Source organism: Anopheles bellator, chromosome 1 (genome assembly GCF_943735745.2).
Source record: "Anopheles bellator chromosome 1, idAnoBellAS_SP24_06.2, whole genome shotgun sequence".
Lineage (NCBI taxonomy): Eukaryota > Metazoa > Arthropoda > Insecta > Diptera > Culicidae > Anopheles > Anopheles bellator.
The window spans coordinates 46,691,406-46,704,148 of NC_071285.1; the positions used below are offsets into that span (position 1 = coordinate 46,691,406).

Here is a 12,743-nt window from a genome sequence, read left to right on the forward strand (position 1 = left end):
GATTTCGCTACGGAGTCTATAGTTCGCTAGTCGATCGCACCCCGAAAGCCGGTTCCTCTTTGCCAACACCTACCGAAGAAGGACTTCTTGGGACGGCGTGATAGCGCTGATCGCGCTGATCGCGCACAGATAAACTTTAATCACACACGCGAGGCGTAAAATGAAAATAACCTATGCACATATCTTTACAACACACATCTAGCTGGTCACCTTTGCTGTCGGGGTTTTGGTGCCTAACAAATCATTCGATCTCGCTCATTCGGATACTCTGTGATGAAACCTCTCGCGCGCATTACAGGCCGCGGCGGTGTTTATTTTCTTTAAAAAATAAATTACCTCCTACTTTTGTTCTAACTCTCTCTCTCTTTCTTCATTTTTCTCTGTAAATCTACACAATATCATAGGCGCTCAAGATAGTGCGCTCTTATCACGCGACACTTTCGTGATGTATCTCTTTGTGTGAGTGTTCGTATGAAAGTCTACACGCGGACCACTGTCGGAAACTCTATTCCGGTCTCCTCAGTTCAGTCTTCCATCCTTCGGATGCCACAGCGGAAGTCAGGCCATCCATCCATCCATCACAACAACCAACAACAACACTCGCTCGCTTACTACAATACGCTCTCCATCGCCTACTGTTGCAGGCATTATTCTCATTTCCTTGTAAGGCAACTTCATCATCCAAGTGCACGCGTACGCCGTCGTCGCCGGGCCGTTGCTAACTAGATGCGCGTCACGACACTTTGCACCTGCAGCAGATTGCGCACGCTGTCGTTGTACTTCACCAGCACCACCTTCGAGGCGTGAATGTTGAGCTTCTCGCCGGCGCACAGCAACTGCAGGCAGTTGGCCCGCGCTAGGAACTCCTCGATTTTCATCTCCCGTATCAGATCGCGCTGGCTCGCCTGGGGCGTACTGTTGGGACAGATCTGCAAATCGAATCGTCACCCCATCAAAGTCAGTTACCTAGCAACACACAGCCTCGCGCGCTACGCTACCTGTTTCAGTACGGCCTCCTTCGATTTGAACTTAAGGAAGGTGCAAAGGTCGCTCATCAGCATCCACCGTTCGTTGTTTTCGTCCTTCAGCACGTACAGCGGCGGCAGTGGACGATCCGCTTCCTCGTACTCGAACATCAGATCACCGCCGTCCCCGTGGTCGTCGTTTTCCTCCTCCTCCTCGTCACCATCGTGGCGATCCAAATCATCGACTGATCGACGATGATCTACGCCACCGAACGGCGGCGACGGGTCTCGTGCTCCTCGGTTCTGTACCACCTTCGCTTTGGTGGCCACTTTGGCGCCGCTCCCATTCACTAGCAACACCGCAGGCGTGGCTTCCTCCTTCAAGCGTGGCTTACGCTTGATTTTCCCGTTTCGAAGCCCACCACCAGCAGCCGGAACACCTTTCGCATCGACCAGGGCGATCTTGTCCACCACGACGGCGACGTCATTCTTTCTGCGTTCCTCCTCTGGGACAACCACCTCCTCCTCGTCTAGCTCCACCCCATTAACTGTCGCTTCAAAGTGCACCAGGTTCGAGTTGGAATCGCACCGTCTGCTGCCCGCTTCCGCCCCATCACCGATCGATGAGGGACCGTGACTGCTGCGATCGCTCGTGTTGAGCGAGATCGGTCCATTCGCGTCCGTCGTTCCACTTCCGTCACCGCAGATCGGTGGAATGTCCGCGAACACGTTGCACCCACTTTCTTCCGGATCTGCAAACGAACAAGCCGGGGGTCAATGATATGGCCATCGAATTGAAATAATGCCCCCGCCCGTAACCCTTACCATGTATCTTCCAAGGCCCGTCAAACTTCCAGCCGGCTTTGTTCGGTGCCAGGCTCTGCACGTCGGCCAGGTGGTCGTCCAGGAACAGGCGCATGTCGTCGCTTTCGGCCAGCTCGGTCGGCCGGAGCCCGGCGTACGTGGTCAGCAGCGGATCGGCACCGAACGCCAGCAGCAGGCGTACGATTTCCACGAACGAGTTTTCCACCGCCTCGTGCAACGGCCGCATCCCGGACGGGGCTGACTCCGAGTGGCTTGCCCCGTACTGCAGCAGGTAGTGCGCGATGTCCAGGTGCCCCTTGGCGCACGCCTCGTGCAGCGGCGTGTAGCCCGCGTTGTCCTTCAGATCCGGGTCCATCTCAAGCCGCTCCAAACAGTACACGATCACGTCCTACAAAGTAACTCTATTAGCAATAGTTCCGAAGGGGGAAGGTGGAGATACCTACCGTGTAACCCAAACGGGCGGCCTTGTGCATCACGCTCTCGCCGACGCCCTTGTTCAGCACCCAGCTGCGAATCTCCTTACTGATGTGGGTCTCGTCCTTCACCTCCAGCGCTTCGAAGGCGGGCACCTTCTTACGGCTCAGGACCATCGCCGCCGCCGCCGTGGCGGCGTCGTGGCCTCCGAGCTCCCCATTCAAACCGCCCGCCGAGGCCGCTAAAGCCGCGGCCACTGCCGCCGCTGACTGGTGGTGTGAGGTGGGTTTCTTTTTCTTGCGAATGTAGTCAAACCCCGAACTGCCCTTCCGGCGGGACGCGCGATGGCGGCCACGGTTGCGTTTCTTTTCCGTGCCGATCGGAGCGGCTGGCACGGGAACGGCACTAGCGGTGCTCCCTGGACACGGTGGTGGGGGTGGTGGTACGGGCGTCCCAAGGTCACGTTCCGACGCGATCGACGGAGTGTCACGCTCCGAGTCCTTCATCCGCACGCTGCTACTGTCGTCGTCACCATCGTCCTCCTCTTCCTCCCCATCTTCCTCCTCCTCCCCGCCGTCCTCTTCTTCGTCCTCGATCGGTTCCTGCTTCACGATCGCCGTCGCCGCCACTCCACCACCGTCCAGTTCGCCGACGATCTTGTCCACGTTCCGCATCAGCTCGTTGTACGTCTCGTCGTACGACGCCGAGCTGCCACCGAGCGGCGGGGCCGACTGCGGTCGCTCCTCGTCACCCCCAAACACCTCGCGGATGATCTCCTTGCTCTGCATCGCCTTCTGCTCGGTGCGGGTCCGCGACTTCAGGATGGCCGTGTCGAAGAGGGACTTTTTCTTCTTGTTCTTCGCGAACAGTGACTCCGATTCGGCCCCCGGCGTCGGCAGTAGCTCGTACTCGGATTTCAGTTTCGCACCCACGACCACCGCCACTTCGTTGTTGTTGTTGTTGTTGGTCAGTGGGTTCGATTTTTTCGCTGCCGCCGCTCCGCCGCTGGTCCCTCCTTTCGAGCGTCCTCCTGAGGTGATGGTGGCCACCGAGGCGGCGGCACCACCCTTGCCCTGCTGCATCATCGTTGCCACGCAGCGCCGGTGCAGCAGCTCGATGATCGAGCTAAACTTTTTGTTGTTGCTGCTGGTGATCGATGGCGGAGGTGGCGGTGGCGCTACTGGCGTGGCCGGTGGAACTGGTGGTGGCCGCTGGTGTTGCTTCGCGACCGCTTTCGTCTTGACGGAAGACCGCCGCGAACTGGCGGCGGCGGCGGCCTCCTTCTGGTTCAACTTCTTCACGATCTCCGAGAACGTCTCCGAACCGTCGCTGTGGTGCGGTGAATCCAGATCGGGCAGCGAGGTGGAGATCCGATGCATGTAAAGGCCCCCGTCAATTGTGATCAGCTCCGGTGGGACCTTTAGCGAGCGTTTGTACTCGTACAGCTCCTTCTCCCAGCCCGGGTAGAAGTGATCCGGGCGGTCGGGCTCCAACGGCGGCGCCTTTTCCGTTGACAAACCTCCAGCGCCACTCCGACGATCCCCAACACCGGCCTCTTTCACCGACTTCTTTCGCTGGGGCGTTTGACCGGCTGACGGGGGCTTGCCATTGGCACTCTTCTGGCTCACGGTACTTGCGCGCCGAGACCCGCGCGAGGAACTCACTGTCGACGGCACCGTTGCCTGCTGCTTCCCTTTGCGCGATCGCAGCCGCGGACCACCGTCATCGGCGGTCTGCTCCTCGCGGCCGCCGCCGTCGCCGCCATCGGTGCCACTCTCCCCGGCGATCGATTCGGCCGCCGAGGAGTTAGCCAGGACGTTTTTTGGCACCGCAGAAGAAGACGTAGTAGTGGTGGCGGTGGCGGTGGTGGTGCTGATGTGGGTGTTGGTACGGGACCGTTTGCGCTTCGCCGCCCCCAGCGGGTCCGAGTCCGTCTCGTGGGGACGCTTTTTCTTCTTCACTCCGACGGTGGCGGTAACGTCCTTCTTGGCTGGTCGCCCCCTGGTGGAGGTGCAGTTCTCGACGACCTTGTCGTTGCGCAGGACCTTGCTGTTGGTGCGGCGTCGCTCCGCTTCCCGTTTGCTGCGCGAACGGGTCATCGTCTCGCGGTCCTCCTTCTCGGAGTCGGACGACGACGAGGCCGATGACGACCCGGACGATGAAGACGACGAGCCAGATGCCGACCCGGAACCGGAGGACGATGAGCTGGAGGACGATGCCGACGAGGCACGAGCCTCCCGGGTGGTGGTGGCTGGCGCCGTTGGCTGCTTTGAGGAGCGCGGTGGCCTCCCTACAACCCGCCTGCCAGCGATCACGCCTTTCGCCGTTGCCGTCGGTCCCTGATCCGGGTGGGCCTTACCGCCTCCTCCACTCCCACTGGACGGTGGTTCTTTGCCTCCATCGGTGCGCTTCTTACTCGAGGCCGACGGTGCCGGTGCCGGTGTGTCACTTTTGGCCAGTGTCCCCCCCGCTCGCAACCCCTTCGATTCCGTGTCATCATCCGAGCTGAGGTCACTGTTGGGGTTCGCATCCTGCCGCAGCGGTCCACTCTGGCACCGTGCCGCTGGCTGCCGGGCACTCGCCTTCGACCTACCCGTGCTACCCCGAGGACGTCCTCGTCGCCGTCCACTCGGACCCGCAGCAGGTGGTGGTTGCGGTTCCTGCGCTTTTTTCGTCTCTTCACCATCCGAGGACGACGAGGAGCTCGCCGAGGACGAGCTTGCCGACGAGGACGGGAGCGATCCGGACCGTAGCCGGCGCTTTGGACGCCTTCCTGGACGGCCACCACTCCCCTCTTCAACTCGCGGGCGCTTCCCTGCTGCGGCGCCGTCAGGCTTTTCATCTTCCGCCCCGTCCGCCGTAACGTCACCATCGTCGGACGAGCGAACCGCGGGCACGACGGTGGCTCGCTGGCGCAACTTGCGAACCCTGGCCCGCAGCCGGCGCCGTCGCCGATCGACGGCGGCCGGTGAAGCACCCTCCCCGTCCGAGCTGCTCGGGCTGCCCAGTTTCGCTTCGTGCTTCTGCTCCGACTGCAGCCGCTGCTTCTCACGCAGATTGCGCACGATCTTCTCCGTCAGCCTCTCGGCGATCTCCTCGTGGCCGCCCGTGGTTGGTGGTGGTTGCGATTGCTGCCGCCGCAGCAGAAGGAGCGGTTTGTCCTCGTCGCTCGAACTGGGACTCCCTTGGCTGGGTGCCTTCGCGATCAGTGGCGTGCGAGCCGAGTGGAGAACATCCCGCGGGACGGCCGACAGATCGGCGCTAGCTACCCCGTCGTCCCCCGTCGCCGCTATCTTGATCAGCGAATCCTCGGTGGGCTGGGCCCGGTCTGATCCCACCGCTGGTGGCCCCCGTTGTAGCGACTGTTTCCGCCGGCCTCGCTTCTTGCCCGTCTGCAGCTGCTCGACAAACTCATTGCAGGCGCTGCCCCAGTCCAGGATGTCGAGCGCCGACGCCCCGTCGATGTCGCCCGTCGGCCGCACGATGGTGGTCGCCTCCGGGGCGGCCGGACCAGGCTCCGGCCCGGGACTCGGAACACGCCCAGTCGTCGTGGTGGTGTTGGTGACAGGTGCCGGTGGTAGTGGCGTGTAGCCCTTCAATTCACCCTTCGTCCGGAACCGGGATGCCGGAGAAGAGGACGAAGTGGGTGACACGACGCTGCCGACGGGCGGGCCACTTTCGGGGCCCTTCGTCGTCCCGTTCAGCACGATCGCCGACCCACGCTGCTGCTGCGGTGCCTGGGGGTGGTGGTACTGATGGGGTGGATGATCCTCTTCCGGGGGTTGCTTGCGCAGCTGGCTGATGCGCTGCTTCTCGTACTCTTTCAGCTCGAGGCTCGTGCGCAACTTGGAGATCACCGACTGATCGGCCCCGCGGTGTGCCGGTACCGACGAGGACGGGTGCGGTGGTGGAGACGGTCCATGGTTGGTCATGGGTGGCCCCGGAACCACCGGCGGGTAGTGATGCGGTGGTGGTACTTCCGGTGCGCTCGTCTTCGGTGGACCGTAACGAACGGTGGCAGCGGTAGCCGGTCCGGAACCAGTGCCATCCAGGTGAAGCATATCACCCGGAGGTGGCCCCTTCGCGGGGTAGTAAGCGAAGGACGGCGCAGGACGCTCCGGGTGAGCCAAGGTCGTGTATGGGGCCGAGGATCCACCGCGCAGATGAGCCTGGTGGTGATGGTAAACGACCAGCGGTTCATCGGAACGCCCCTTCGGAACGGGAACGGGTGGCGGTGGCAGTGGAAACGGTGCTAGTTGGTGATACCGGATGTCCGGCCCCATCGGATAGTGATGGGGTACCGCTGCAGGCGATGGGGCCACCGGTGGAACGTGCTGATGGTGGTGGTGGTGCAGATAATTGGTCGTGATCACCGACGGGTGTATCGTCGCCACCGATCTCGGTTCCGGTTCCGGAGCACGTTTACTACTGGAAGCGCCAGCGAAGGAATAGTGACCTTCCGGAGGTCCGTAACCGGCGGGAGAGGAGGATGTTGCCGGGCTCGAGGTCTGTGGTGGTTGATAAAGCGCCGGAGCTCCACCCTGTTTCAGGTATCCGGGTAGGTGGTAGCCCTCGTAGTAGGCGGCGGCGGCGGCGTGGGCGGCGGCGGAGGCTGCTGGTATAAGCGCTGGTGGTGCTGGTACCTGTGGGGCCATCCCCGGCCCTGGTTGCGGATGCGGATACTCCTCATACTTGGCGACCTTAGCCGGGGTGGGCACTGCGGTGGCGTTGGCCGTCGATGCGATCAGCGGGGCTGACCGGGCCGCTTCGGCAGCTGCGGCGGCAGCGGCCGCTGCCGCAGCCCGCTTCTTGGGAACCATGTTCTGGGGCAACCGGGAGGGAAACTTGCCCGACTGCAGGTCCGCCATCACATCGGACGACGGGGACGTCTGCTTCCGCAGCATACTCTCCACGAACTTGCGATCGGCGATCCGGGCATCGTCCGGACCGCGGACTGAAGGCGTTGCCGCCGTCTGCGGGCGGCCCGTTGAAGCCACTCCTGTTACGATACTGCCTCCACCACCTCCTTGTGGTTTCACACTGGCCGACGACGACGACGCAGGTGGGTAGTAGACGCTTTTGCTTCCGGTGACCGCTGGTGGCGGTTGAGCTACGGCCTCCGATGGGCCCCCGGGTTTACCTCCTGCTGGGGTAGCTGCACCCGGATACGGCTGATGTGGGGCCACCAGTAGCAGCGGCCCTCCGACCGCCCGGTAGTTCGCCGACATGTACGCGTCCGTCCGCTTGTCGTACCCGGGCGGGATCGCTGGGCTGATGACGGACACGTGGCGTGGCTGTGCCGACGGTGGTGGCACCGACACCGCCACCGGTTCCGCTGGCCTACTTCCTCCGGGAACCGGACCTGGCGGTGGTCCCGTCGCATGCGGAATGTGCTTCTTAAAGTTGGGACTGAAGTCTAGTTTCGGGGGGAGTAGCTCCGCCCGGGAGCCGCCGCCGGTGCTGCTGTTGCTTCCGCTGCTCCCATAGTCGTCGCACCCGCCCGTCGAGTCCGCCTTCGTCTTGACCGTTTTCACCGACAGATCGAGTGGAGATTCCCGCTTCGCCGGTACGATCACCCCACCACCGGTCGGGGCCGTTTCCGATGGCAAGGGACGCGGCGGCGCCGAACTGGGAGTTCCGGCGGTGGCGGCGGCGGCCGGTGGGGCCGTGGCAATGACCCTGACGGGAATGTTTTTGCTTCCCGATGATGATGCCGGCGGAGTGGTCGCTACCGGCAGTGGTGTTGGCGGTGGAACTGTCGGCGGCGCCGCCGGTGCCTGGATAACGGCGGACGGTGGATAGTAGCTTGCGGACACGGGCCGATGGCCTCCGGATGGTGCCGCGGGACTGTGTGGTGGATGATACGGGGCGACCTTCGGTCCGGGGCCACCCGGACCTCCGTAGCTTCCTGGTGTTCCTGGCGTCGCAGTGGGCGCCTGCCCCGAACGATCGTACGCATTGCTGATCACCGACTGGTGGTGGTGTACATGGGAATAGGTCGTAACGGAGGGCGGGGCACCCCCCGGATAGCCACCAGCGAACGGGTACGAAACCGACGAAGACGACGATGCCACGGGATACGGGGGTCCCGTGGTGGTCGGGGTTGATGCCACACTGCTCGCCACCTTCGGTGGCCCGTGACTCGCCGGCTTCTGATGGTGGTGAGGCGGATGGGGAGGCGGCGGATGATACGGACTGGACTCCGGCGGTGATCCGTACCGTTGGTGGTGTTGGTGAGGTGGTGCCTGAGCCCCGGGAGGTCCTGGCACCGCAATCGGAGATGGATCCCGCGATGGAGGATGGACCGGACCCTTCCGAAGGTGCGGCGACGGTGGGTGATGCGGGGACGGTACTGGCGATGGCGTCGACACCGGGGACGGTGTCTGATGATGGAGTGGTGGAGGCGCTCCCGCATGGTAGTACCCCGGATGCTGGTGCTGGTACGGATCGTAACCGTAAGCTTTTGGTGGGGGACCACCGCCACCCGGCGGCGGCGCGGGACGTCGGGCGGCCGCAGCCTGGGCTTGCTGCTGTTCCGCCGCCTTCAGCTGGTGCGCCTGGCAGACCTCGGCAAACTTTTGCTCCATGTTGTAGTCCAGCCCCTTGTAGGCCTTGTGGCCGTAGCTGATCGCCGTCGTCACCTCACGATCGCTGTCCGCTGGGTAAGGGGTCCCCGCCGGGGACTGCCCGGTCCGTAGGTACGCGGCAGGGGCGTAACCCGATCCGGATCCCGGGCTCGGTGAGCTGTTTTTGTACTGACCGTGCAGAGGCGGAGGCGGGTGGTGCTGTGGGTGTGGGTGAACCGCGCCATTATCGTGCGGGCTTCGTAACACACCACGGCCAGACCAGGACGGGTTTGCGGGGCCACCCTGGCTGGTGGCCGGCGGTGGAGGATGCATCATCCCATGTGGGACAACTGGCCGATGCTGCTGCTGCTGGTGGTGGTGGTGATAGGGGTACGGGTATGCGGCCGGATCCGAAGGGTACGCTGCCGCCACCGGTCGCTTATGCTGGCGGTAGTCCCGATAAACGATGTCCTGTGAGTTCTGCAGCATCTGCGCTTCGCCTCCGGCTCGGCGTTCGGCCGACGGAGAGCGCGGCCGGCTCGTGGGGGCCGGGGCCGACGGTTGCGGAGTGCTACCACTCGCCACCGCTGCCCGCTGCTTGACGGTGACGATCGTGGTGCCCTCCTGCAGCAGCTGCTGCTCCTTGTGGTCCAACCGGAACTCGGGGTCCTTCAGCTTCGGCAGGCTGCCCGGTGGTGGTGCCGGTGGGCCAATCGGTTCCGGCGGGTAGTACGTCCGGACGTTGTTCACCACAAGCCGCTGCTCCTGGGTCGTGGCCGGTGGCTTCACCCCGTAACAACCCGGTGGTCGTGGTGAGGAGGACGACGAGGACGGTGATGGGTCACGTGACGGTGACGGAGACGATGATGCGGCCGGTGCCGGTGGCGGTGGGTTCCAGGTTTTCGGGGCCACCGTCGGAGGAGGGGGGCCCACCGGATGGCCCGCGGAACGGTGGATGACGTGCGCGGTCGGCTCGAGCTCCATATCGATCGGACCTCCTCGCTGCTGGTACAACGGCGGGGATGGCCGCTTCCGGGGGGCGCTCGTGCCACTCGTGCTCTCGACCCTACCGAGGGTGGCCACCGGCGCGGGGGGATCCACTGGACCCGACGACGACGACGACGACGACTGCTGGCCGTACGGCGCTGGTGGTGGGTTTTTGAGCTGCAGATCCGCTATATAGTTGCGCTCCTTGATCAGCTGGCTGAACGTGTCCGGTGACACGGTGTACGACGACGGGGCGGACGACGTTGCCGGTACTGGTGGCGGTGGTACCGTTGATTGCACCGCCGCGCTCGGGTTAACCGGCGCCGGATAGTGATGCTGCGGCTGCGGCTGAAAATGTTTGGCGAATCCTTTCGAAAAATCCGGATTCGAGATCTTCAATTCGCTGGTCGTCCGCAGTACTGCGGCCGTCGTCGCGGCGACTGGGGCCACCGGCGGAGAACCACCACCACCCGGAACCGGAACGATCCGGCTAAAGTCGGGTGTCTTCATGTGGAGCTGCGTCAGACTTTTGGTCGTAGTCGTCACGGTGGCGGCGCTGCTGCTGGTTGGGGCCCCGGCGGACTGTGGTGTGGTCGTTGGGGTCGTTGCCAGCCCTTGCTTGGAAAAGTCCGGAATACTGGCGTAGTACTGCGGTTTGCGCGCCTTCATCGGCAGGTGGTCACCACCCGAAGCAGGAGGTACCGGTGGCTTCGGTTCCGGCGTCTCTTCCCGGAAGTCCAACGAACTGTTGCAGCGGAGCACCGGACCCTCACCGGCACTGGACGGAGGACTGCTGCTGCTGTTGCTATCACTCGAGTGTCGTATCCTGCTACTGTCGGGTGGCGGCGGCATTGGATCTCCCGCTTCCTTCGTGCTACTGCTGGCCACCGCTTGCACAGGGGCCGCCGTCTCGGGCGCTGCCGGTTGTAGGGCCGGCGGTGTGGTCTTGTTGTGGTCCTCCGTCACCACCACCAGCCGCTGCAGGCCAGCGGCAGCGGCCGCATTACTTTTCGCTTTGCTCAGTGACGAGGTCGTCGCGAGGGTGGCGGCCTCCCCGTTCGGGCCCTCGGTGCCGCTACCCCCGGAGATGATGAGGCTGCTCTTCGCTAACCGCTTCCCACTGTCCTGGAGACCCTTCAGGAGGGACAGTTTGATCACGCGGTCAAGCAGGTGACCTCCGTCCACCTTCAGCTCGACCTCATCGTTTGCCACCTCGGTGAACTGTAGCGGGTTGCGTGGAGCGTTCGCCGGTGGCATTGTGTAGTCAGTAGAACCGGGAGCGGTGGTTCGAGCTCCAGGAAGAGGAGCCCCGGAACATTCGGTGACGGGACCGACCTGCACCGGTTCCTCGGTAGGTCCTGGGTCTGGTTCCGGTGGGGGAACTGCCGGTGGTGCCTCCACATTGGGCGAGGCAGAGGGGTTGTCTGCCTGTTCCCGAGGGTCCTCCGGTGTCGCTTCACCCGTTGGCTCCTTCGGACACTGATTGCCGTTGTCGCCACCGGTGGCCACCTCTTCCGACCGTCGGTCTATCACATTGCAGCCGTTGTCGGCCGAAGGTTGCTGTTTGCCAGCCTGGTCGCCATCTTGGTCGCTTCGCTTCTCCTGCTTCTCGTCTATCACAGCCGCTGCTGGTGGTGGTGGTGTTGATCGGGTTGATCGTTGCCCTGCACGATCATCGCCATCGGTGGTGGTGGTGGTTGAGGCGTTCGTCACGTCATCGTGGTCGTGACTCGTGTCACGAGGCTGAGATTCTCGCACCGAACTCGCGCCACCGTCCGCGTCCGAGGTCGAGGAGTCCACCAGCGGAACAGTGGAAGACGTGGCAGCGATGGCGGCGGTGGCAGAACTTGCTTGGAATTCGCCGATCGCCGCTGCTGCTGATGGTTCTTTCAAGGTCCCTCCGCTCTCTGACTCCGTACAGGCGGAAAACGTGGCGGGGGGACCTTCGGATGTGGATATCCCATGAGACGGACTTGACACCGATTCGGGCCTGTCACTCTCCAGGCCGCCGCAATTGGTGGGCCGTCGCTGCGGGGTTGGAACTGAGGGCGTTTCTTCCTCTGGCTCTACAGATGTCGTACTAATTTCCGGCACTTCCGATGGAGTTGCCTTCTGCGGATCGGCGACAGTGGCTGGAGGATCGTTGACACCATTACCAGCGCCCGGTGACACTGATCGCGGCGGTTCGTTGTCTGCTGCAACGATCTCGTGCGGAACCTGGACCTCCGATGTGGTGATCTCGGAGACCTCCTGTTGAGGACCGGAAGCAGGTTCGGTGGTGGATGGCACCGATGGTGCCGCCACCGGTGATGCTGATTTCGGTGGTGGTGATGTTGGTGGTGATGATGTTGCTTCCGACGGAACTGTGGGCTGTGTTGTGGGCGATTCTCTCCGCTTCTCTTCCATCGCTCCAGTGGGCTCCGCCGTCGGGGCTTCTTCCGGTGCGGCCGCTACAGGTCCTTGCGAAGGTTCCATCGCTCATTGGTTAGTAACTGCAGAGAGATAGAGAGAGCACAACAAACGATCAGTGTTGTGATGATGACACGAAGCAGGACTATGTATATATATAAACTTTTAGACAATATACACTTCTACTTGTGCGAATGTCTGTGGTCGGGAGTGGACGTATCTCTCCCGGTACAGATTGGTCTGTTAGCTTGGTATCTGATCAAGAATCGAAAACAAAAGTTACTTTTTCACATAAAAATTATGAATAAAATGTTCCAGGAGAGAATCAAACTTTTTCTAGACATCTACATTGCCTACACTGCCTTCTCGCTGCCAGTGACGGTGAACTACGCCTAAGCAGCAACGACGGCAGATTTTGAAGGCGAACTGCCTACTAGACTCATGGTTGAAGTAGCCACAGCAAGGCTTTATTTACTAGACGTTAACTTAACTTATTCGAAAGTCATACTTCATTACTTGATTAAATCTACTGCACATAAAATTTACTCAGTCAAATTGTCCTACTCTAGCAGTGAAC

The 12,743-nt window shown here is 62.4% G+C and overlaps 1 protein-coding gene across 1 annotated transcript; it reads right to left on the reverse strand.

Annotated features, from left to right (window-relative positions):
* Positions 1-722: 722 nt before the first annotated feature.
* On the reverse strand, positions 723-12,232 carry LOC131215734 (mucin-19). Its single transcript, XM_058210128.1, has 6 exons — positions 12,122-12,232; positions 2,234-12,007; positions 1,791-2,178; positions 1,598-1,717; positions 999-1,513; positions 723-929 (listed from the first exon to the last, which is right to left on the reverse strand). The coding sequence occupies exons 1-6, from the start codon at positions 12,230-12,232 to the stop codon at positions 723-725; spliced, it is 11,115 nt and encodes a 3,704-aa protein (XP_058066111.1).
* Positions 12,233-12,743: the final 511 nt, after the last annotated feature.

Excerpts from the sequence above, each read along its gene's own strand:
- LOC131215734 (XM_058210128.1), bottom strand. The coding sequence starts at position 12,232 with ATGGAACCTTCGCAAGGACCTGTAGCGGCCGCACCGGAAGAAGCCCCG. Across the intron at positions 2,179-2,233 it reads CCGCCCGTTTGGGTTACACG|GACGTGATCGTGTACTGTTT; the intron begins GTAGGTATCTCC and ends GTTACTTTGTAG. Across the intron at positions 1,718-1,790 it reads CGGGCCTTGGAAGATACATG|ATCCGGAAGAAAGTGGGTGC; the intron begins GTAAGGGTTACG and ends GTTCGTTTGCAG.